This window comes from Xiphias gladius, chromosome 21 (assembly GCF_016859285.1).
Source record: "Xiphias gladius isolate SHS-SW01 ecotype Sanya breed wild chromosome 21, ASM1685928v1, whole genome shotgun sequence".
Lineage (NCBI taxonomy): Eukaryota > Metazoa > Chordata > Actinopteri > Istiophoriformes > Xiphiidae > Xiphias > Xiphias gladius.
In genome coordinates, this window is record NC_053420.1 from 28,278,840 (window position 1) to 28,304,476 (window position 25,637).

The 25,637-nt window shown below is 38.1% G+C and overlaps 2 protein-coding genes across 3 annotated transcripts; both read right to left on the bottom strand.

Annotated features, from left to right (window-relative positions):
* Window positions 1-1,796: 1,796 nt before the first annotated feature.
* cdc42 (cell division cycle 42) lies at window positions 1,797-20,056 on the bottom strand. Of its 2 annotated transcripts, none has more exons than XM_040158734.1 (6): window positions 19,927-20,056; window positions 12,679-12,819; window positions 11,841-11,913; window positions 11,359-11,468; window positions 9,532-9,729; window positions 1,797-3,693 (listed from the first exon to the last, which is right to left on the bottom strand). In XM_040158734.1, the coding sequence occupies exons 2-6, from the start codon at window positions 12,781-12,783 to the stop codon at window positions 3,604-3,606; spliced, it is 576 nt and encodes a 191-aa protein (XP_040014668.1). In that variant the 5' UTR covers window positions 12,784-12,819; window positions 19,927-20,056; the 3' UTR covers window positions 1,797-3,603. The 2 variants fall into 2 exon arrangements, with proteins under 2 accessions (XP_040014668.1, XP_040014669.1); XM_040158735.1 differs by lacking the exon at window positions 1,797-3,693 and adding an exon at window positions 5,755-8,008.
* A 716-nt stretch (window positions 20,057-20,772) lies between these two features.
* On the bottom strand, window positions 20,773-25,316 carry snrpe (small nuclear ribonucleoprotein polypeptide E). The gene is made up of 5 exons (XM_040158592.1): window positions 25,107-25,316; window positions 24,081-24,107; window positions 23,919-23,981; window positions 22,176-22,254; window positions 20,773-20,999 (listed from the first exon to the last, which is right to left on the bottom strand). Exons 1-5 carry the CDS (start codon window positions 25,158-25,160, stop codon window positions 20,944-20,946), a joined length of 279 nt encoding a protein of 92 aa, XP_040014526.1. The 5' UTR covers window positions 25,161-25,316; the 3' UTR covers window positions 20,773-20,943.
* Between the last annotated feature and the right edge of the window lie 321 nt (window positions 25,317-25,637).

Here is a 25,637-nt window from a genome sequence, read left to right on the forward strand (position 1 = left end):
TTCTATTTTTATAAATAATACTCTATATCCAGCAATTGAAGATTCTTTTGCATGCAAACAATAGTTACCTAGAGTTTCCACTTGTCCAAATCAAGCTATTACTGACCCACAAACTACTTTTCACAAACTCCATTCATCAGTTCACCTATTAAAAATACCCCGGAATGCACAGAAAACTAAATGTATCAATTTCTCTGTGCCTATCCTGTACAAAAGGTAGATATTAGTCTTCAACCATGGTCCTGACTTTCAAATATCTCTCTGACATTATAATATAGCTGAATGAGAAATTAACTCTCCATACTCATACTGATCACTTTGTAGAGAAACTTAAACCAAAATAAGGTTTCTATTTCAATTTTAAGATATCCTTTCCCTTTGCAGTAAGGAAAACCCTTGTTCAGTCTATAGTTTTATCTGTTTGGGATTATGGTGACATCTTGTACATGCATGCATCCGACTCACTACTGCATAGGTGTGATCCTGTTTATCATTTATTTAAATTCATCGCTGTAATATATGTGTGCAGTGGATGGGTCTCACTAAAACTATGAGGGAAGATTCAAGAGTACCTTTTCCTTTTTAAAGACATTCTGAGTAAACTCCCTGTCTACTTCTAATCAATGGGTGGCCCATACAAGGGACTATATGGGTCAAGCTTCATGAATGTTGGATTCTACAATTCCCTCCAAGCCAAAGTGTGAGAAAATAAACTCGATGACATCAGAGGTCATTTTCACAGAATCCTCCCGCGTATCCATAGAAGACATAATAAAACTGCTTTCACGGGCTAAGTAGTACTACTCATGATGATTCGATCTGATGTGTAAAATCAGTGCTCTCTCTCTTTAAGCATTTAAACTATTTCTATGTAATAAAGCCATTGATTATCAAGAGTCTTCTGGACCAGGACCCCATTCTTCAAATGTGACTTAACTAATTCAGGCTAACATGATGCCATTAGGCTTAATTAACCCTGTTTATTCTCACCGAGCTACTGTGGTCCTTTGAACGCATTTTAAGGGTTGATTTCTTAATTTTGGATGAAAGTTATCTTGAACAACATGCTCTTATTTTGAAATAAAGAAAAAATTAGTAGAGCTGGAACCATGATCAGCATTTATATTTTTTTCACATATTGTGCAGTGCATCTTAACATTTATGATTTTATTCCAGCATTATACTTCAAAAACTATCTTCATATGTGATTGAGTTTCACCTTACCTCACTACCAAACAGCGCAAACAATCGCAGTGTCAATATCCAATTATCAGTATATACAACAGGAATAAATGCACTAGGTGGATTGTGAATGGCATCACGGGTTCTTCACATTTTCATGTATCAGCTTCACTGTAAACCAGGAGGGTACAAACAACAGGTGTGATGTTTGGGTGAACAGCACCTCCTACTGACTGAACATGCCATGACATCATCCAGCAGTGATGCCCCCAACATTTGGAGTAGAAACTGCCACCAAGACATGGAAAGGGAACAATCCGACTTATATTGTTGTTAGAAAAATTATATGTACAAATGGCATGTAAACCACTTTAAATTATAGGTCCACCTATATGCATGCTTTTCCTTTTGATTTTTTGCAACTTCTGAGAGAATAATACCTCGTTAGAGGATTTAAAAAAAATACTTGTCCATTGATGGCATTACTTTATCACAAGCAAGGTAACAAACAGATGGAATTTTCCAGTCATGAAAACAATTGTTTGGTTATAAGTAGGTTATTCTATATTTCACCAGTCGCAGTAAAAATAAAAAGAATGGCAAGGGAAAAGTGGTAAAGGCAATTAAGGTATAAGTTTAATATTTTTGAAAAGAATGCATATACAAAGAACAAAGACTTTAGACAAAGCATTTGGTTTTGCACCAAAACAACAACAGGTTATAATAATTATACTGTTTTGGGCTGGATGTCAACTCAACTCTAAGCCACCAGTAATGAAAAAACAAGAACCAACCAATCACAAATAATCTTTAACAAACAGTCTCTCTGCTATTAGAGGTTTTTATTCAACTAAACCAATCATAGGTTTTCTTGGTATGAACTGGCAGGTAAGAGTTCAGATGAGTTCCGACCCCTAATGTAAAAGGAGTGAAAGCAACCTTTTTTATATATTTATATATATAAAATTTTAAAAAAAGAAAAAAAAAGAAAATAAACAAAAAAAAACAAAAAAACAAAACAAAAAAAACAAAACAAAAAAACAAAACAGCACAAACAGATAATGAAGAAAAAAAAAGATTTTGGTAAAAACACCTGGAGCCTACATCAACATTGTGTGCCAGCTTACATTATAATTACATCTGTTAAACCTATCATTTAGAACAGAGGCCAAGGTTCAGCTACATGCAGCACCACACAGTTGGAATGGGTACAACAGACAGGACAGCCCTTCACATCTCAGACATTCAGCCTGGATACAACCCACTACAGGAAGGCACCAAATTCTGACCTAGCACAGAAATCTGGTGGAAATTCTTGTTCATTGATCAGTTCTCTAAATACGGAACTCCAGCCAAGAAACATTTGTTTTACATGGATGTCTCTGCTGTACCCATTCTAACTGTAAAGTGATGACAATGTTAAAACAGTATGCTGCTTTACTCTCCCTTGGTCCCTGGCAACGCATGAAGAACACACCGCTTGTTCTGCTAACACTGTTTAAGTTCCCTGCATCTAAAAGGCCAATTCCTGTGGTCAACTAGTGGACCCATTACCACTGGATGCATTTAGCTTTTCAAGTGATTACCACACTCCAAATTGACTGTGACTCTGCACTGTGAAAGTCCACACTAAGAGGACTGGATAGTAGATGGCAATATTTACCAGTTTCCTCAAAGAGAGAGCTGTGAGGAGTTTTAGTCCCATTGCTCTGAATTACCAAGTCCTGTCAGACTTACACAGTTTTCTTAGTGGTTGAGAGTGTGTCTATCTGGAACGTGGAATAAATACCTCAGACCTGTCATGTGTTTGAGGGGAAAGGGGTTGTTGGCAAACGAAACTACCCTTTGCATTTCTTCTGGTAGTGCTGACAAACGTAGGGAATCGGACGATAAGTGTGCTCGTCAAAAGAGGGCGCAGGACCAGCAGCATGAGCAGCCACCAATCGGGTAGCTGGGAGGGGTTGTGGTGGGGCTTATATCCATGAAACCTTTACAGTTGCTGAGGTCAACTAAACGGCTGGGCTTCTAAAAGTTGATTAGGCCACAACACTGACTGAATTAATATCAACCTATCAAAAGCTCAACAGAATGAATTCTACTTGTATGTAAGCTTGGTATCTGGATCACCGTCCGAGGCTATGCCACCCTGCCCGGAGCCCACAGTGGCCTGTTGGCCAGGTTAGGTTCATCTTCTCTCCCAAACTCAGACTTGGGGGTGAAGCTTCTTATTATTGCAGAGAATCATCTGAAACTTGGTAGGCTGTTTTCTTTCTAGTCTTCCCTATGGAAGACAATGCTGTCAACCAGCCTTAGCAGAGCAAGGGAAAGGGTCGTGGGGATAGGGGGGCGTGTGTGTGTGTGTGTATGTATTTAAGATGTGTGGATGTGTCATGTGCGTGCTTTGAAAAAGGTAGGAGCCTCTCATAGCAGCACACATTTGCGTTTCTTCTTGGGCTCTGGGGGCTCCAGTGCAGCCAATATCGCCTCATCAAACACATTCTTTAGGCCTTTCTGTGAACACAAACACATAACACACGGGCTCAATGAGGGGGCATCGCAAACACACACACACACACACACACACACACACACACACACACACACACACACACACACACACACACACACACACACACACACACACACACACACACACACACACACACACACACACACACACACACACACACACACACACACACACAATGAAAAAGGTTGAGGGGAACCACAATATCAGCTTTACCAGAAGAAAAATAACCAAGTGAAAACAGAAACAGTATTGAACATAATTTAGTGGGCTATCATAACTAACAGAATGTGAGAGAGCTGTTGGGGACAAAAATTTCAACGAAGATATAAATGATTTCAAGCAAATTAAAACAGATCTATATCAAACAACGAGAGTTTTCTTTTAAATGTGGTTGTTTCAGTTAGTTGTGAGAGACATGTCAGAGACCAAGTGTCAGCAGTCAACATATATCACATTCGTGTTTAAGTGCTAAATGCAGCTGAAATCAAAGGCAAGTCAAACAAGAAAGTGGAGGAAAAACAGCATAATCCCTGATGCTATAGCGCAAAAACAAAAATGGAATGACCATTTTTATCCCTCACCTCCTGTGGGGTTTTTTTTTCTCGACTTAACTGGCTCTACTCGTCAGATCAAAATTGCTGACTGACTCCCTGCAAGAGGACATCAGGATTCAACATAGAAAAGACACATTTTAAAATAACCACCACAAACTAACTGCTCAGTTTATGAGGTGGTTGTTTTCTCTCACTTTGTATTTGCCCTTGAGCAGAGCTGCTTACACCATGAGCTTGGTCATGTGAAGTAACCAGAGCTGCTCTGACACAGTGCTTCACTATGCAGTAAACCAGTAAGCCCCTCAGCATTGCTTAACTCAGTCAACTAACCCTGCTAAATTCTTCTCTGACAAAGCACTGGGAAAAGAAGGGAGCCAGAGAGATGAGAGCAAGTTTATTGTCCTTTATTAATTAATTTCACAGGTCATTTCACACAATCATAGCTTTTTTATTATCTGGACTTCCAAGATAGCAGGATATGCACCACAGTTAATGGCACAATAATGTCATATATAGAGAAGGTTGGGCCAAACAAGTCAAAAAACATTTCTCAGAATACTACAACTTAAAGAAACAGCAAATGTAGCTTAGCAATAAACCAAATCAATAAGACAGTATCATTATATTAACAAACAGGAAAAAGTTTATCAAGTTATGTAGACAAAATGGCCAAACACCCCCTATATCTGACATTAGTATTTAAAAGTCCCACAGTGCATTCAGAAAGTATTGAGACCCCATTACTTTTTTGATGTTATGTTGCAGCATTGTGCTAATATCATTAAATTTTTTTTCCCCTCATCAATCTACACTCAATACCCCATAATGACAAAATGAAGATAGAATTGTAGAAATGTTTGCAAATTTATTAACGAAAAACTGAAATATCAATCTGACGTAAGTATTCAGACCCTTTACACAGTACTCAGTTAAAGCACCTTGGGCAGCGATTACAACCCCCAGTGTTCTTAGGTATGACGCGACAAGCTCTGAAACCCTGGATTTGGTTATTTTCTGCCATTCCTCTCTGCCGATCCCCTAAAGGAGGTTCGATCGGGGCCGTATGTGGACAGCCATTTTCAGGTCTCTCAAGAGATTCACAGAGTTGTCCCTAAGCCACTCCTGCGTTGTCTTGGCTGTGTGTGTAGGGTCATTTTCCTGTTGGAAGGGGAACCTTCGGGGCAGGCAGGTAGTTCCTTTGATCTCATGGATTGGTCTTTGCTCTGATATGTATTGTCAGCTGTGAGACCTTACATAAACAGGTGTGTGCCTTTCCAAATCATGTCCAATCAGTTGAATTTACCACTGTTGGTCTCCAATCAAGGTGTAGAAACATCTCAGAGAAATGGGAGGCACCTGAGCTAAAGTGTCATAGCAAAGGGTCTGAATACTTATGTCAATGTGTTATTTCATTTTTCCTTTTTAATAAATTTGCAAATATTTCTAAAATTCTGTTTTCCCTTTTTCCTTATGGGGTATTGAGTGTAGATTAATGAGGGAAAAAAATTAGCTAAAAAATTTTAGCATAAGGCTGCAACATATCAAAATGTAAAAAAAGGGAATGGGTATAAATATTTTCTGAATGTATTGTATATCACCCATAGTCAGATTCCAAGTTCTGCTTTATCATACATCAACGGTAGTACAAAAAATACATTAGCATTAGAAATGGAAGCTCTGTTTAGTGTTGAGATGAATCTCAGTGTGGTGCCATGTAAATCCACCGCCCTTACTGTAGTCCAAATCCTCCCCACATTAAATACTACTACAGGGCCCTGAGTGGGTTTAGTTAAAAAACTGAGTTTGTTAACCCTGAGATGAGGGAAACTCCGGGTTTTCTGTTTCAGAAACTGAAATTACTTTAACTCGGAGTCAGTTACCATGGTAACTTACTCAGTGAAAAACCCGAGTTTCTGTCAACACGAGTTCCATTTTCTCATTCATACAGTTGTTATCAAAGTGCGTATTGGAGCGTGTTAAGTTTACCTTGGCAGTAGATTAAAATCCCGACTGAACATTAGTGTGTTACCCCAACTGTCAAGTTGTCAATCATTTCCCCTGCACTGAAACACTTACCGTGCAATAACTGCTGCAAAAATCTGTGTGAAGCTTTAGACACTGATCTATGAATAATCATTTCTCATGGTGTGACTGGTAAATGGTCGCCCTGATGGGACATTCCTACCATAGTTATCATATCAGACTGTATATTATGTGATATTTCTGAGGGAAGATGATTGTAGTGCAGCTCAAAAGACAAACATTTAAAAACTGGACTAGATGTGGTTTTTAAAAAGTGACTTTTTGAATATAGGCTGCATACAGTCTGACCTTTTTTTGACAGCATTTCAATCACTACATTTAAATTTATTACAGTCTGAAATATAGTCATTAAATGCTGCTGAGCAAGATTTTTAAATGTAAAATGGACATCCGAAAATTTGCACTCAGTTTTAAGCTCAATGCTTTTTCAACTGCAACCAAAGTCATGAGGCTGTTACTGGGTCAGGCTATGAGCTTATATCATAGATCTATAAAGTTGTGTCTACCTGTTTGATCTATATTTTCATCTTCAGCTACCACCAGCACTTTGTCGTCATCACGTTACAAGTGAATGAATATATTTAAAAATTGAATCTAACAAACAGTAGGATTTCAGCACTTTAGCATTCATTAAGGAAATTGAAGCCTGCAAAATGATGTGGTCTAGTTGCCTACGCTGAATAAAACGTAACAGTGTTCACTTATTGACTCTTTCCTCCATCTCAGGCTCTTTCACTGCTGCTGTTTTGTAAAGATACGTGTGCATTACCAAACATTAATCTTCTAGCTCAACTGGATTAAAATGGAAGCTCTGTTCTTTATTCACCTGTTGCCATGGTGAATGGCATTATCGGAGCTCCACTGATGATGGCATTTTTTTTGCTTAACCTGGCACCTGCTTAACTCAGAGTGAACGTACTCAGTTGATTGAACTGACTCTGATCAGCTGTTCTGGAACCAATAACTCAGTTTCCCATCTCAGGGCCCATCAACTCAGAATCCAGGGTTAGGCTCAGAGTTTGTTAAACCTCCTTTCTGGAATAGACCCCAAGACAGGGAGGAAAGACTAACTAAAACAATGGCTACATCCCAAATTACATCCTACATCCTCTGTAAAATATGGCTCTACTGTTGGCCAAGGGCCACATTAATGAGCACTGGGTCAAAGTGGGAAAACTAAAAATGTTACACTGGTGACCTACAAGATTTATGATGTAAAACTAAGCAAACATAAACCACTCTGTGAATAAGATATAAAGTACGTTACCACACCTAACCAGTTGTCAGCAGTTACAGGTTAGAAAAGGCAACAAGTCGTTGAAGTGCAGAAACGGCCTTGAGCGAATCAGGCCAGAAGACAGAGATTAGTTGGAATGCACTGTCAATACAGAGTAGTTTGTATTGAGAGTTAGACCGGTATCAGAATGATGGAGTGGTTAGTGGGATGGCTGAGATTGAGACTGGTCTAGATTTAAAAAGCAGCACATGTAAAGAGACAGAGTGAGGGGTAGAGAGGAAAGGAGAGAGATGGGGTAAAGGAATGAAAAATGCAGAGAATAATGGCGATCAGAGGAGGAAGACATGAGATGAGAGAAGTGGCACATAGAGTTTAAAATATACAGCATTTCCTCTTTCTCTGCGTCTCAGGTGGCTCTAGGGCAGCTAGGATAGCTTCGTCAAATACATTCTTCAGCCCTCGCTACAACAACAGGAGAAGGAAGAGAACAACAGCACAGTTAGCACAGCAAACACAGAAAGAGATAGATGGAAGAGGAGGATAAGAGGAACATGGCAGAACAAGCAGGAAAGTATGTGTGAAATACAGAAAGATGGTGTAAGAGTTGCAAGATGACTGTGTGAAGGTAACACATGGTACAAAGATGAAGAGTGAATTACAATAGTGTTGAGTTGAACTCTACTGCAAAGAGAGAGGGCAGTCATTCAACAGTGGGCTGAAAGTGAGGTGTGGACCAAGTGCTGAGATTCTGACAGGAAACAGGAAATGACATCAGCAGCTATGTAACAGTAGTGCCAGGGAGGGAGGGAGGAAGGAAGGAGCAGAACGGGGAGTTGGGGGCTACAGCTCAGCTCCATCAACACTATTGTTCTCTGTCTGAGTGAGGTCTAACTCATATGTTCTCCTCTGAGTCATGTTCTCTCTGCTTGCTCCCCTCGAGTTTCAATCCATCAATACCAACACAAGTACTCAAGCAGAACAGCTCATAAAAGCATTGACTGCTTTATTAATCAGACAACCCAACACAAGTATTGAGTATTAAATCCAATTTCAAGAACAAAATAAATCTGAATTTTACAGTAATTCATGCTGTTATTTTTTGCCCCATTTAACCATTTCCAGTGAGAGCATATAATTTGTTGGATGTAATCACACACTGGCCATTATAATTCTCATTAAAAAACATGTAACTAAAATAGTGAAACAGAAAAATAAGGCTGACATGCTACCATGCTACCGAAGAGGCTATCGGTAGGCTTACCTGCATAACCATGGCCCCTTTGCCAAAAAAAAAAAAAAAAAGTTATGTATTTGTCTTCACCAATAACAGCATTTTCACATGTCACAAGACATTTTACCTCCCATTGGAAAACTGAGGCCATTTGTCATTAAGTTATTGGTTTTTATTTTTATTTTTTAATGCAAATCCCTCAATGCTTCACCGTGCCCATTCTAAAACTACAGACACTACCAGCCCACCTTTAACTCTGGGTGTGGGAAGCAGATCCACTCTGCGTGGATGCTCCCAGGAAAATTGTGCAACAGACAAGATTAGTGTCCCACTGGGCTTTTATATTGGAGAGGCTTGTAGAGAACATGTCAAACCCTACAAGGGTCCAATCTGATCAGCTACCGATTCCACTACATACTCTGCTTACAGCCTACACTATTCTCTTCACCAGCACTAATACAACTAAATGACTGCTTACTGTAACCAGGATTTTTAAGCCATATGAAAACATTTGATGATTTATAATTAGCAAAACCACCCAGTTAGAACGGTCAATCAACCAAACAAACATGCAAAACAAAACTCATCAACCACAGCATGCAAAGGCCAAGGGGAAATATGAACATGTCCCTCTTTCCTCCACTTTCTTAGTTCTTGCCATAATGGTGTGAATTGTATGTGTCTGAGAGATAGAGTATGTGTGCCTGCGTGAGACTGTAAGTCCTGTATATGCACATATCTAAGTGTATATTACCTGTGTGAGGGCTGAGCACTCCACGTATTTCACAGCCTTGAGGTCTCTTGCCAGCTTTTCGGCTGTCTCCGGAGTGATGGGCTTTTGCTTGTTCTTGGCCAGCTTCTCTATAGTTGATGGGTCATCCCGCAAGTCAATCTGAGTCCCCACTAGGAGGAAGGGGGTCTTTGGACAGTGATGGGTGATCTCTGGAACCCACTGGATACACAAACCCAGAGTTATGCAACAATCAACACACCATGTCACATGCATTTAAGATCAGGTTTTCAATAGAATTCATTGTCACTTTCAGTGAAGGTCCGATCCATCAGAAAAATGTAAAGATTCCTTCAGAAATTATTCGGACTCACAGCCAAAATACCACCTCCTTTCTAAGCTCTAGCTTCTGCCAGATAATATATTTTCTTCACACAAATTCTCTGTTATGTCCATATTTGCTGCTAAATTTGTATCTAGTAATGTACTGGACAGAAGATTTTTGAGCAATTTATTATTTTTACAAACTAAAAGAGTAAAAGTTATTATTTGTTAGCATTCAACTACACAAATGAGGTTCTGATCATGTCCAAGTTTTAGAGCCAGGAGAGCCATACAGTGGATTCAGAAAGTATTCAGACCCCTTCACTTTTTGCACACTTTACTGTGTTGTAGAGTTAACTGTAAGTGGATTAAATTGAAATTTTTCCCATCAATCTACACTCAATCCACAACGACAATGCGAAAACATCTTTTTTAGAAATTTTTGTAAATTTATTAAAAATCAAATACATGGAGTGTTAAGTGTCGGACCTTATATACATGTGTGGCTTTTTAAACTATGTCAAATGATTTCAGTTTGCAACAGGTGAACTCCAATTAAATTCTAAACACATAAGGATAATTAAAGCAAACTGGATGCACCTGACTACAATTTGGACTGCCACAGCAAAGGGTCTGAAAGCTTTTGTAAAAGAGATTTCAGTTTTTGATTTTTAATAAATTTGTAAAAATGTCTAAAACATGTTTTCACTTTGTCATTAGCGGTTATTGAGTGTAGACTGATGGGCAAAAATGGCAATTTTTTCCATTTAAAATTAAATCTACAACAAAATAAAGTGTGCAAAAAGCGAAGGGGTCTGAAGTACTCTGGAGCAACTGTAGCTGATGATTGCCAACAAAACTGTTTATTTCATCTTACATAAAATGACAGATTTTCTGTACAGTACAGTAATGGATACCCATTTATATTGGAATTTGGACAGAAAAACTAATCATCTTGTCTCAGCTTTTTAAAAAGAGCAATAATGATAGCCTCTAACAGAAAAAACATTGACAATCAAAAGCAAATAGAACAGAAGCTAACCCAGAAGTGGTTTGGGACTTTGGATCAATATTGTTTTCAGCCAGTATCGGCCATTTTTTCCTTCTTTTGCTCTATTTGCTCACGCTATCATGTAAACAGTCATGGCAGAGACACACACGGGACCAACTGCGCCAACATTTCTGGTAGGTCTGCCATGAGCAAGCATTATTTTTACAAAACACTCTTTGTACTTTACTACTTTACAAAGTCCTCCTTTAATCTGATGAAAACTTTTGTGATATTACATTTAATTAAAAATGTAAGTATGGATTGGCCAACTCCTACAATTACTAATAAAAACTGACAATGACATCAAATGCACATCACAATGTTAAATTGTGGTTAAGATGTTAAAATATTGTTAAGGGGGCATTTTAATTAGTCATAATTATGATTATTTTAAGATTTTGACCGACACCCCCCCCCCGTGAAAAAAATTCACAGCCAACACCAGTGGAAAGAAAAAGAGGAGGGGGTATACTTGCCTTTTCTTTAACGTTTTCAAAGGAAGAGGGGGACACAACGGAGAAACAGACAAGGAAGACATCTGTTTGAGGATAACTCAGAGGCCGTAACCTGTCGTAGTCTTCCTGACCTGGAGAAACCACATACAAACATGTTTAGCTCGCACCGTCTGGCAATTGAGTTACTATCACTGACACATTGGAAAAAGTGGGATATCTTTGTTAGCAGAATATGGCAGTGCACCAAAACCACAGAAGCACACCTTAGTCTAAAATAAAACATTAACACACTTTACATGCACAAAAGTTAGTCTGTGTATAGAATGTGTAGGAAGACAACTCAAAAAAAATTTTCTATGATTTCCATTTTATTTCATAAAAATACTACAGTACTAAATGTACAGTATATAATGACAAGAGCTTAATAGGCACTAGTTATATAAACTGGATACCCTGGCTGAACAGACCTAAACAAGTGTACGTTGGAAAAAGAAAAGACATACCTGCTGTATCAAACAAGCCCAGAGTGTAGGGCTCGCCTCCAATCATTACAGTTACAGCATAGTTATCAAACACCTACAACACACAGACCACAACCAATGGTTAGTGATTATAAAGTAGTGAAGTATGTATACATTCTATTACCACTAGAGTTTGATAAATATAGTGTCGATATTTAAATATATATTTAATTTTCTGTTTAAAGAGTAAATATCTATTGCTTGTCAATATTATTCAATAGAGCTCTAAACTGTTTTAGCTGCATTCCCAAAGGAACCTCAATCTTGCCAGAGGTGGTCAAAACTGGTTTACCATGGTTTGGTACATGTTAAGTGTAGTGAAGAAAATAGACTTCTAATTTACATTTACAATTATCAGTGACACCAGCTGGGCTAACCCGACTGAAAGACTGATACACATAGCCTGTAATTAGATTAATAGAGCCTAATTATTTGGTTAATAGGGTTTATCAAACCGAAACCAGTCATGTTCCAAACTGAAGATCCTGTTCTGAACTATGAATGAAACTAGAATGAAACAAATACTGAATACATACTGAAACAGTATTTAGTTATATTAACCAGAGTATCAGTCTTAAATATTTGTAGATAGTGCAGCAAGGTAGCACAGAGGGGGTAACCAGAATCATATAAACACCAAGAAATTGACTAACTCTGAAGTAACTTCATAACAATTAAAAATGCAGCTATGAAGTTGGGATATCATCTGTCAACTGTGAGAAAGTTAGCAAAGATTGACCATATTTACATTTACGTGAGTTGAAGTCTTGTCAATCAATCACAGCCGTGACTATTTGACAACAGCCGTTCACACACTTACCGTAGGTACATATTCAGAGGGAAACTTGTTTGTGGTGTAAGAGATGAGCAGGCAGGTTTTACCCACAGCACCGTCCCCAACTACAACACACTTGATGGTCTGCATAGCTGTGTTTTACAGTCTTCACTACTCATTCAAGATCTGGAACAGACAAACAGAGAGGAAACTTCATTAGTTAATGTCACTGTACAGTCACAGAATACACCCCTTTTGGCCTTTATGCTTCGTTTTACAACACTGAATCACAGCAGACGTAATTGCAGTTGTTTTGCAACATAAACATGAAACCAAGTCTTTACAAATAACTAAATACACAAATATGTAACATTAAGCATTTCACTGCGCAAGTATTTGCATCTTCCTCAGGTCCATTTTTAGTCCATTTTACTTGGATCTAAATGAGAAGTGCATTGTACTGTGTGGACATTTTGTGCGAGCAGGACATACGGAAGGAGAAGAAAGAATGTGGTGAGGACCAACCAGTTTTCTGGGGGATACCCTGAGTAGCTGAAACCCAGATGGCACTTTAATATAACTGTAAAATTGAAGCCTGGCCTAAATCTGAATATTGCTGTGATCCAAGGCCTACGTGAAAGTCTCATAATTTACTAGACACCTGAAGTTTATGGTGAGATAAACCCATCCAGTCACCAATTAATAACTGGACCTCCCCGATAAAACACAGAGTTAATGGAAGTTGGAAGTAACACAGTATCAATGTACTCCACACAAAGGCACTGCAAATGCTGTGGTTGTGCTACCATAGATTTAAGAGTATTTTGGTGGAGGAAATGTGGAAGGAAAAAAAAAAAAAAAAAAAACAACAGATTGGGGTTGTCCCCTCCACAAAATTCCCAAGAAACAGAATGGAAATCCAATCAAACCATTGGTTTGCATCAGATGTGAACACTAATGAAAATAATATTAAACTCATTACATGACAATTTGACAATTTTCAGAATCCAAACAATGCTGTGATAATTAAAGGTCACCTGTTCAGCTGCACATAGACTATATTATAAAATAACAATGCCTACACGGAACCTAAACAAGCCTTTTTCACAGCATTTGGACGTTTCATAGTAGCAAAAAACAGGTGTTACTAATGACATTAATGATGGCTCTGTTCAATTTAAGTGTGACAATAGGCCATGACAGTGTGACTGTGAGCCAGCAGGCAGTGCCAGAACCCTTAAACTGAAGCGGTTACATGGAATTCAGCTACTGCTGAAAATATCAGTTGATTAATAAATGAACAGAAAATAAATTGGGAACTATATTGATAATCAATTAATCATTTCCACAATTTTCCTGGAAAATGCCAAACATTATATGAGCTTAACTTCTCAAATGAGAGGATCTGCATCTTTTCCTTGTCATGTATATCAGTTAACTGAGTATTTTGTGGTTTTGGACAGTTGGTCAGACAAAACAACTGGAGCATGCCACCTTGGGCTGTGGAAAATTTTAATGGGCATTTTTCAATATTTTCTGACAGTTTACATGGCTGCAGCCCTAAATTCAGCCATCATTTATTGGATTATTTACACATGTCAATATATCTTCAATGAAAAGGGCCTGTAAAGATGAGTACAATTATTAACGTTGACATTGAATCTGTCTGTAACAACGCGGTGCATCTTGATGCAGTGTGCATTTTAAGACAACACACTATGTAGTATGTAGACCACAGTATTCCCCTGTGTCTCCTCAATAAGTTAGCGTGTCAGCGCTAAGCCACTGCAGAGCTCTGCACCACTGTGTGAGGATGGGGGTTTCATTGAGAGAAGCAGGAGGGAGAAAAACTGCAGGCAGCAAGTGTTACAGTGTGAACATGGTTTAACAAAAGGAACAGAACACAGATGGATGTCCCACAAAATTTCATGTAACGCACTGATTACTTTAACAAATTAGTTTCTTTGCAAAGTACACTGACATTACGTTAGATAGGCCTTTATATTATATGTGGTTGAATGTTTAGTGCTACTGACTATTAAAATGATTTCCTTACAAAAAAAAACTTTTTTCATATTAACTACAATTAAAAAAAAAAAATGAAATCATATCAAGTAAACACCTGATCAAAAAATACAGAGTTTTCCTGTCCAAGAAGCTGTCAGGGTAGAATATTGATATAAAGAGTACATCTGATTCTGGTAACGGCCAGCTAATAGATTACAGTTATGGAGGCAGCCCAGGCTGAGGCACAAACTAAACAGCTTGCAACCTTGATTAAGGGCCAGTTTCTTCAAGGCTCAATAAAAGTGACCCGGACTATAGACTAAAGTGTGCAGCTAATAGGAATGAATGCAGATGCAAAAAGATTAGGGCATCTGTATAGGGCATGTCCTATACAAGGGATATATAAAAGATATATGCATTTTTATAGGGGATGCTAGTAGACAAAATCAATTAAACAATCCACATCATACTAGAATATTTAGACAAGCTCACTATGTTAAGCCCAAAACAATCCTCCATGTGCCAATTATGGAAAATTACAGTGGCGTGAAAAGTGGTTTGGGCAATCCTTGTCAAAATTTCTGTTATTGTGAATAGTTAAACATGTGAAACATGACCTGATTTCCACAAGTAATAAAATTAAAGATGACAAATTTCTTAAATATTTAAAGCAAAATTACTTTTTTTATTTTCATCTTTTACAGTTTCAAAATAAATTAAAAGGTCTTGAAGCAAAAGACTGGGCACCCTGCAGGGTCAGTACTTCACATCCCCTTTGGCAAGTATCGAAGCTTGTAAATGTTTTTGGTAGCCAAAGAGTCTTTCAATTATTGTTCAGGGGATTTTCACTCCTTCTTCCTTGCAAAAGGCATCTAGACCTGCAAGATTGTTTGACCATCTTGCATGCACTGCTCTTTTGAGGTCTATCCACAAATTTTTGATGGCAAAACCATCAAAAGCTTGTGCCTCTTGAGGTAGTCCATTGTGGATTCTGAGGTGTGCTTGGGATCATTATCCTGTTGTAGAAACCATCCTCTTTTCATCTTCAGCTTTTTTTTTTTTTTTAATTTAAAAAAAAAAAAACAGAAACTATGATGTTTGCTTCCAGAATTTGCAATTATTTAATTGAATCCACTCTTCCCTTCACCAGTGAAATGTTGTCCGTGCCACTGGCTGCAACACAAGCCCAAAGCGTGATCGTTCCACCCCCTTGCTTAACAGTTGGAGAGATGTTCTTTTCATGAAATTCTGCACCTTTTTCCCCCCCAAACATATCTTTGATCGTGACAGCCAAAAAGTTCTATTTTAACTTCATTAGTCCACAGGACTTGTTTCCAAAATGCATCAGGCTGGTTCAGACGTTTCCTTTGCAAACTTCTGATGCTGAATTTTGTGGCGAGGAAGGTTTTCTTCTGATGACTTCCATCAAGGTCATATTTGTGCAGGTGGCACTGCACAGTAAAGCGTCTTTTGTATGTTTTGAATGTCTTTTGTAGTCAAACGGGGGTTCTGGTTTTCTTGGTCTTCCAGACCTCAACTTGACCTCCAATGTGCCAGTTTGCTACCATTTCTTAATTACATAATAAACTGAGGAAACGGCTACCTGAAACGCTTTGCTATCTTCCTAGAGCCTTCACTTGCTTTGTGGGCATAATTTATTTTAATTTTCAGAGTGCTTAGCAGCTACTTAGACGAGCCCATAGCTGCTGATTGTTGGGACAAGGTTTGAGGAGTCAGAGTATTTACAAAGCTTTGAAATTTGCATCACATGGTCTTTCCAAACAATTATTGTGAACAAGCCATAGCCCTAACAAGCTAATTAAGGTCTGAGACCTTGGTAAAAGTTATCTGAGAGCTCAAATCTGTTGAGGTGCCCAAAGTTTTGTATGGTGCTCCTTTCCTTTTTTCCCCCTCTAAAACTGTACAAAACAAAAATAACACTAATCTTGCTTAAAATATTAAAAAGAATGTTTCATCTTTAATTTTATGCCTTTTCGAGATCAGTTCATCTCCTACTCAATTAACTATTCACAGTAACAGAAATTTTGACCAAACCTTTTCATGCCCTTGTATGTTCCTCAGACGAGGAATGTGTAATATTCCTTTGTTCTTTTATCTGTTAGCTGAGACTTTTTCCACTTCTAAACATAAAGCTGTTATCAAGTTCCATATTAACTGTGAAAACATGACAGGCTGATGTGTTTGTTGCAGTAAGATGTTTGCAGGACAAGGTGGATGTTGCTTTACAGTCTGAAAGGGTTTTAGGGCCAGTTCAACCTCTGTCAGAACTAGTTTGTAAGACATGCTATCTGACCACGTCTGAAATCAAAAGGGTTTATAATTGTTCAAAACGACCGCACTAGAATACAGGGTGAAAAGACGTCCGTCATAGAGAGTGGGGAAAAACACCATATCTTTTAAATTCAGGGATAACAGGGCACCTTTTCAGAGAGTCTCTCCTGAAAGACATTAGTAGTGTTGCACTCAGGTGTACACGAGAAGTGCCAAAAGTAGCAGTGTCAAGAATGGGGAAAAAAAAAAAAAAAAAAAAAAAGACTTTTCTCCCCTATATGAAGTGGGTGTGAATGATTGTCGGTTTTGGGAAGTTACAGAAATGGTCAGACAAACACCCCTCTAATACAACGTTAGAAAGGTGGTGTGGGTAGGGGGGGCTATCCAAACATCCAACAAGCAGGACGGCTGATAAAGCCGACTTTAATCCCACTAGTAGTTATCTGAGAACCTGCACCCTCTCCTTGATTCTCAGTTGTTGTACTTCTAGTTTGGTTGTGTGGCATAATAATGCCAACTGCCAACGATTTTCGGTGGAAGGCAGTGAGGGTTTACATTCCTGCTACTGTAGACGTGACTTCTATTGGTTTGTTGTGGCACCTGAATGGAGGGGGGATGGGATAAAGTAGACCTCTCAGAAAACTTTCCAGCAGGTGAAGCTAGCAAGCAGGTGGCATTAAAGGAACTTGAAAACTGGCTTGGCTAGCAATTTGATAAATGAGGTTCTCGGAGGGGAATTTTTTGCTTTTTTTGCCCCACACCGCAAGGAACATGAACACAACTTGTTAAATTGCCAGCACATTTTTGCAGCAAACTGCATGTCTGAAAAGGGCATATGGACTCCCTAGCACTTGGGCTGGTAACTGTATAATATACTGATCCAACAGAAAATCTGGTCACTGATAAATAACTTCAGCTGCCGATTTGTGTAAATTTCTCTGTTGCATATCATTATGAAGTTAATACTGGATTTGTTTTGTCTGTTAAGTGGACTTCATTAAAAAAGACTATGTGCTCTGGTGACTTTCATAATTTTACAATCTGAGGGATAAGTGATTAAATTATGAACAAAGTAATTAAACAAAAATAATCTATAGCTTCACTGATCAAATTTGTTAAAAATAATACTTGAAAGCCTCAGCTCTACGTAATCTTTGCAGCACACGCTTTTTGCTTGCAGATTAGGCGCTGCATGCTTGTCATTTTTGCGCATAATTCACTGTTTTTCCAAAATATCGACATGTAAAGTGACAATATTAAATGTCATTTGGATCTCCAAAGTTTAGACAGACATTCAAGATTAATATTCAAGAAAGCTACAACATTCCAACAAACAAAACCAAGGAAAGCTTTGCCTTAGGCCCAAACTAAACCAATTGTTAAGCAAGGGCTGCCATTGTCAGGATGAATCCTTTTACCGCTTTCGTCAGTGAAAGAAGAGTTGGATTCACTGCATCGTGATTACTATTACATCCATTCAACAGTGTATGAAATGAAGTATGTGTTTTTCAAGCAACTACTGTGTGTGTGACTAAAGAAAATCTAAAAACGTCTTCTAATTGGAGTAACTCAGAAATATCTAACAAACTCTAAGCTAAACACTTCAGTAAGCCGATGGCCATGGGCAACAGAGGGTGACGACAGCAGAAATAATGCCGCCAGACTTAATCCATGCATTTGTGTTTGTCGGCCAGCAAGCGCTCTGAGGGCAGGCCAGTTTAAAGACTAGTAGTGAAAGCAGCTAAGATTCAGTTTGATGTGGCAATTTCCCCATAACATAAAGCTCCTAATCTGAAATGTACTTTGTATATTAGACGCTGCACCTAGTCAGAAATTTTGCACAACTTCGATAAGATCATCAGATCTAAGCAGTGTGCATTTTTGTTGAAAACAGAATACGTCTATCAGCCACAGATTCAAGCATCACTTCATCTTCACAGCTTCAGGCTGCAATGTTGTGACTGGCATTACATCGGATTTAACAACATTTCCTCAATGATTGCTCAAAGCTTCCTTCCAAGTTCATCTTGAACAAAGACTCGGCGATGGGCTCAAGCCCAGGAAAATCCTTGGACTTTTGGCCGTTTGAAACCTAACACATGCAGACCTCAAGTGAGATAGAAATCAAGAATTTTCTGTGGCATCTACCTAATATATATTAAGAGTTGTCAAAAATCGACTCTGTTACGTTAGCGCGACCACAATTTATGACGTTTAAATTTGCAACCACTAGTGGTGTGAAAAACTGTTACTATCAGCCTGTACGTTTAATCATCGCTAACCACTTAACAAAAACATTTTACATGGCATCGAAGAGATGGCTACCAGTAAAAGCCAACGTTAGCTCGATGCACTAGCTTTAGCTGCTGTATTTCGGCCACATCCCCGGCCTCAATCTGGCCTAATTTCCTGCCGGTTGTTTAAACTCACGACTAACTTACTAGCTGTCCCTCTTTTTAGCCAGTCAGTATTGTGATCCTGCTCATTAGCATCTAAACATTACGCTACACAAACATTATTTCCTAGACCCTGCTTAGATTAAGAAGAAAAAAAATACTAACCGAGCGTTTGTTACGCCTTTTTTTTTATTCAGCTCGTTAAGCAGCTAACTGATAGCTAGTAACTACCTGCATCCTTTGCGATTTACTGGCTTTGCTTAAAGGCAAATTCGAAAATTCTCATTTCACTAAACTCACCAATACATTCGATGTGAAATATGGTTGCTACACAGTCCCACAAGGTTAATTTACTAACCAGTCCAATCTTACAGGTAGGTACTGTGTGCCTGCCTTGCAAACTACTGTCCTCCGGCTTGCTAGCTAACTAGCTGAGCTAACCTTAGCGGATGCTGTTGCTGAATGACATATCTAAACTGACAATTACAGCCAATGTACCACGGATGTACAGCATAGATGATGTTGGCAACATTCAAACTAACAACTAACCACAATTACATCCAAATAAAAGAAAAAAAAAAATACAATTTTCCCTTACCGTATCCTCTATTTGTGTCTTTACGCCGGGCGTTGGCAGCTCCGCGCTAGGGGCTTCCCAGTCAACAGAACAGGGACACGTTGCGTTGCGTAGGGAAATACTACGTAATTACGTTAATCAATTTTACTACAACCAGGCTAATTTCCTTAAACTAAGGCCCCCCAAAAAAAAAAAAAAATGTAAATGGTCCAACAGTTACGGTTGTATGTGGTTTCAGCATTGAAGAATACAGGTGACTTAAAACTATTTTAATATCTTAAAATGAAACTTATCCCCAGCTATAGTGCTGTATGTAAGTACAGTATTTGATGTCAATTGTGTTTTACCCCGCTCTGTACGAGAAATTTCAGTCAATGAATTTGTCCGCGCATCCATATTCACTCAATAGAAATGGATGGGTTATATCAAGTTTGACAAATGTAATACATATTACATGGTAGCCTGTAGAGAGCATGTACAATCTGGACATGTACTTGAATTCTGATCCACACGTTCTATTGCATTTGACTAAGCCTGCTTTCATGCAGTGATTGTCTTTTTAACCTATTTACTTGCATTATACTGTACCAAAAGTATAAAACCCCTTATTGTATTTCTCAAAACTAAATATAACATTATAACAAAAAGGTCCCAAAAAAAGATCAAAGAAAGGTTAATTAATTCTCTTTCAAGTATGTACTTTGTCCTGTTGGTGTATTTGGAGCTGGGAGTTTGACCTATATAAGTACATTGCAATACTGCTGTCTGCCAATAGATGACAGTGTAGTCCAATGACCTAAATATTCATGAACAACTGAGGGTTACAAATATCTACAGTGGGATAAGTTAAAAATATTGACAACAGTAGTAAGAAAAACAAACTTTATTCTCAAAAGGGATCCATGCAGTAGAAAGAAACAATTACAATATTCATGTTATACAAACAGAAAAGGACTTAGCACCTTTTGAAAGAACAAAACAAGGAAAAGAAAATAATTTTTTCTAGGAAAAGTAATATTTGTGGATGTCTCCATTGTCCTAGTTGGACACACTTTGCAGCAAGGTAATGTTGTCTCCTTTCAACATGATCCTCCCTGGGGGACAAAGAGGAGCAAACAGGGAGAAAACCAAGTGGAGGTGGATCAGAAGAGGAAGATGATGGATGGAAAGAGATACAAAGTGTCAGTTCACTTCTAGACAAAGCAGTGAGCGTCAAACTAGGTTGGCTAAAGATGAGAGGGAATTTAGTACCACAAAACATATAGGATCAGTAGCATGTTTGGTTTCTCTCTACCAGCCTTTCCCCTCACAGCTAAAGTGTGTTTGTTGGGTAACATACAATCCAAAAAAGGGCTTCATGAAGAAATCTAGCAGTCCCCACCAAAAATCACGCATGGACACTTTGAGCAACATTTTGAAAACAGAAAATTCACTTGGGTAGTTAACATGATACTTCATCAGTCGGTGCGAGGCAAGTTATTCCTTGTGTTTGTATAAATTTCTTGAGATTAAATTTATCTACACTTGGTTTACTACATTCACAGTCATCGAAAAAACGTTTAGCTAACTTTGAGATAACCACAGGGAAAAAAAAAATGTCAACACTGCAAGTAACACACTTAAGTATTTTGGAGGAAAAAAAGATATCAGAATAAAAATTTTATCCTGATAACAGCCTAAAAGTGAATTTAATTAACATGTCAGTCCCTTTTGTCCTTGCTTTGCTTCATCTTAAAAAACACACACACACATTTGCAGAAAAAGTATTCCATATGTAATCATTTTGATTTAAAAAAAAATTATACATACAGCATATCTTGATGAACAATCACCATGGCCTTTATTGGGCACGTCATAATACCCAAGCCTGATTTAAAACAAATGTAATCTATAGAAAAGGCTATTGAGTTTATTTTGCTATACTGAACAGTAAACACCCATCCTTTTTTCCACAGAAGACATTTTGATTTGTCATAGAAGGAAAAACAAAGGTGAAACTAATTTTGTTAACTATGGCTCAGTTCAATCAAGTGTCTCACTAAGCCTAACCTGTCTGCCAGCATGCACAATACCAGCACCCCAGAACTAGCTCACCTTCATGGAATGCACTCATTAAGAATGACATTAATTAAACTGTGCCTTTCTTGCTATGACATGCCCAAATGTTTGCTTTGAAAAGGGTCTTTTTGTGCAGCAGCATAACTGAGGTCAGTAATTACATCTGTGAAAGCTACAAAAAACTGGTGTCAAGATGTAGGGTGTACTCTTACCCAGTGGTTTTCTGTTCTTAGTCTTCATGTGGACTTCCTCAGCATCATCTAGAACCAGGTTCATGTACTCATCAAAACCCTGCGACAGAGAGCAAAAATTTGTTTCAATGGACCTCATGCAGGAACATTTTCACTTTTTTCTGTGAGGGTTGCTCTTACTGAATTCACCAACTGCAAAAACTTGATATGAATTGCTTTTTCCCCCCTGATTAATGCCACCTGTTCATTATAATGTGCACATTAGTGCAATTTGATCATTAGCATAAACAGTGCCCTGAAACAGCTATAAGACCACGTGTTACACTCCGTTTTTGGGCAAGTTTTGTTCATAAACATGTCACCTAAGAGCAAGAACAAGAACTTCACACCAGCTTCAAGTCCTGCTGTTGAAAATAAGCAACTGATCAAGTAACGAATTGATCAGTGTAGCAATCATATTAGGAGACCCAAAAAAACATTAATAGTGCAACCACCCACATCATGTTTTTAGAGTAGCCCCGTACTGTGAAAGAAATAAAGAGGGGATGGTTTGACATAAAATTAGATGCTCAAAAACATCTTGCTAAAGCAAAGTGGTCCATTACTTAGATAGGAGGCAGTAAAGGGGGATGTGACAGTCACAGCGATAGACAAGAGAATATTATATTGTAGTTGATGTTACACTGTTGGATGCAACAGAGGAAATGCAGAAATGCCCTGATGCAGCTGTCAGAGTAAGACATCTGTATAAGGTGCAATGCCACAGTATGCCAAAAACACCCGGTAGACTAAAATAAAGCGCTGTTGAACCCCTCAGTAAACTGTTAAGCTGATAATACGTTAACAAAATATACATTTCGCATTTGGTTTATTATAATTTTTGTATTTTAGTTGATTTTGATATTAAGGTATATAATCAATAGTAAGTAAAATAAGTCTTTATCGCTGTGGCAACAAGCCCAATGTATCACCTTGGATTCATGCATTTCCCTTGTTCCATTTACACAAAATTTTCAAAAGTAACTCATCCAGTAACTCATCGTGAGTGATCAAAGTCTGTGGATCTTTTCATGTAAAGCTCTGGAGGAATTGTGTTCATAATGGTCCACAAGCACTATCCTGCAATTTATGGAGTCAGATTCTAAATAACGGATGCCTTCCCAGTTATTGTAGTGGTTTTAAGATTCGGTGCGTAAAAAGGCCTAATTTGCTATGACAAATGGAACAAGCCGGTGAGTTTGTTTAAAATACAGTTCACAGTTTTCAACAGCGTTTATTTACATTAGACTAGATTAACAAGCTGATGATTATGTTATTTGTTGGGTTGAACATTAAAAGTCACCTCTTTGATCTCGGTTTATATTTATGCCATCTGAAAATTGTTATTTCATGATCACAAGCGTAAAATAGCAGTTTAATCACAGTGCAGTAATATCTATTCACCTTTAGAGGTAGAAGTCATTCCTTCCACAATTGGTTTTACTTATTTAAGATCCCGGTGTGGACAAAGATTGCTTCTCGCTTACCATGTTAACATGCATTATCAGATTTTTCTTAGTGTGGACAGGGTCTCAGAATTTCCTCCAGGACCCTTCATCCAATTTACTGTACTTGTTCAGTGTTTACACTATCTTGTCCATTAGCTATATGTTAATGAACTGACTGTGGGAAATCAAATAATAATCTACTCAATTGTTACACCACTTCAATAAAATGAAACAAGCAACAAATAAGAGCAAAAAGAAGTGCAAAAAGAAAACTCACAATAATGCAGCCCTCTATTCGCATGTTCACTTGTTCATACAACCAGACCTGGATGCGTGAGCGCTGAGAATAACAAAATCAGCAGATGAGAATTCCATTTTATTCCGACAACACAAAACAAATCAGGGTAGATTATAAAATGAGGTTGAACTAAATACTTACATTTTGTAGATACCTGAAAATGAGGTTCTGATAGATGGAGTTAAGGAAATTCAGTTCAAATTCAACACAAACACACTGATAGAAGCCAAATGTTAACAGGACCAAGATATTGAACATAACTGGTTAATGATAATGTTGTCTGATCAACATGTGAGATTTTTCCACACTGGAATTAAGCTTTCTGCAACACAGTAATCTGAACAGCAATACACTGTAAAAATCTAATGAGGTCACAGGTACTGTCTCCACTTCACTCAAACTGATTTTCATTACTAGTGATTCGCTCAGTAATAAAATGAGCTCTTTTAGGACTAGGCTATTTTACTTTCTCCTATGAAAATCCAGATGAAGTGAGCTAAACAAGAACATCTACAAAAGAATAAACCCAAAACCTTCAACATCATTTGCTATGAAGCCCCTGTAATTAAAAGGTGCAATATACAGGTGTTCTCATAAGTCATGATTTTTTGAGCAATAAGATGTCATAAAATAGTCTTCAATGTTGTCTTCAAATTGCTTGTTTTGTCCAAGCACTTTGAAGGCAGTAAAAAACCAAAAGATATTCAATGTACAGTAACATAAAACAAAGTAAAGCGGCATATTCTCGCATTTGAGCGGCTAGAACTAGGGAATGTTATTGTTAGTTCAATGATGAATCATCTATCAAAATAGATGAATTTTTCTGTGGAGTGACTTTTTGCATAATTAATTGTTTCGGCTCTGCTGTATGGAGCTCGGCGTGCTAAGGTTACTGGTTTTACCGGGGGTACGTCTACATACCGGCCCTTTGAATGCATGACAATGAACCACAACTGTTTGCAAAAGTATTTCAAATCAACGTACAATCTCCTGCTTGAAATAATACTTTGTAACACCCTATAGCTCCATTAAAAGTCTTTCCTTGCTCACTTTTCACGGAAAAAAAGGGATGATTAGCCAGCTAACGAGCTAAGGCTAGCCTAGCTGCTAAATTATTGTAGCAACCAATTCATCCGCGCCCGTCGTTCACAGCAATGAAAAGGATACAATGGGCTGCACCATAACCTTCTGGACCTTTTGTCCTTGTCCTCTGTACGCCATCCCTCCAAAAAAAATACCAGCGGTAGGTATAAGAAGAAAAAAAATGCACCTTTTAATAGAGTGTAATTCAACGAAACACTCACGTTGTGAATTTGCTTCAATGGCGGGTTTCCTTCCGCGTGCGTTGCCAGTTGAAATAAAAGTGTATCGTGATGTGAAACAGCGCCTCTGCAGCTAGGAGGCCTTTACTGCACTTACATCCTGATCCAGAAATAGTATTTGCACAGATGCATACATTTGTATGCATCTGTATGCATTTGTATGCATCTATGTAAAGCTTACTATAAGGGAAAAATAAAACAACATTTCTATTTACGAGCAAGCACTGATAATAACAAAAGTAATCGTTTGTAAATCAGTGTAGGTGTATTGCAAAAGCCAACCACTAAAAGAGAATTCCATATCAGAGTCTTTTTACATGACCTACTGTCGCTGTCACGCTACACTGCCTGTAAATCCTGTCTGTGAAGTGTAGAA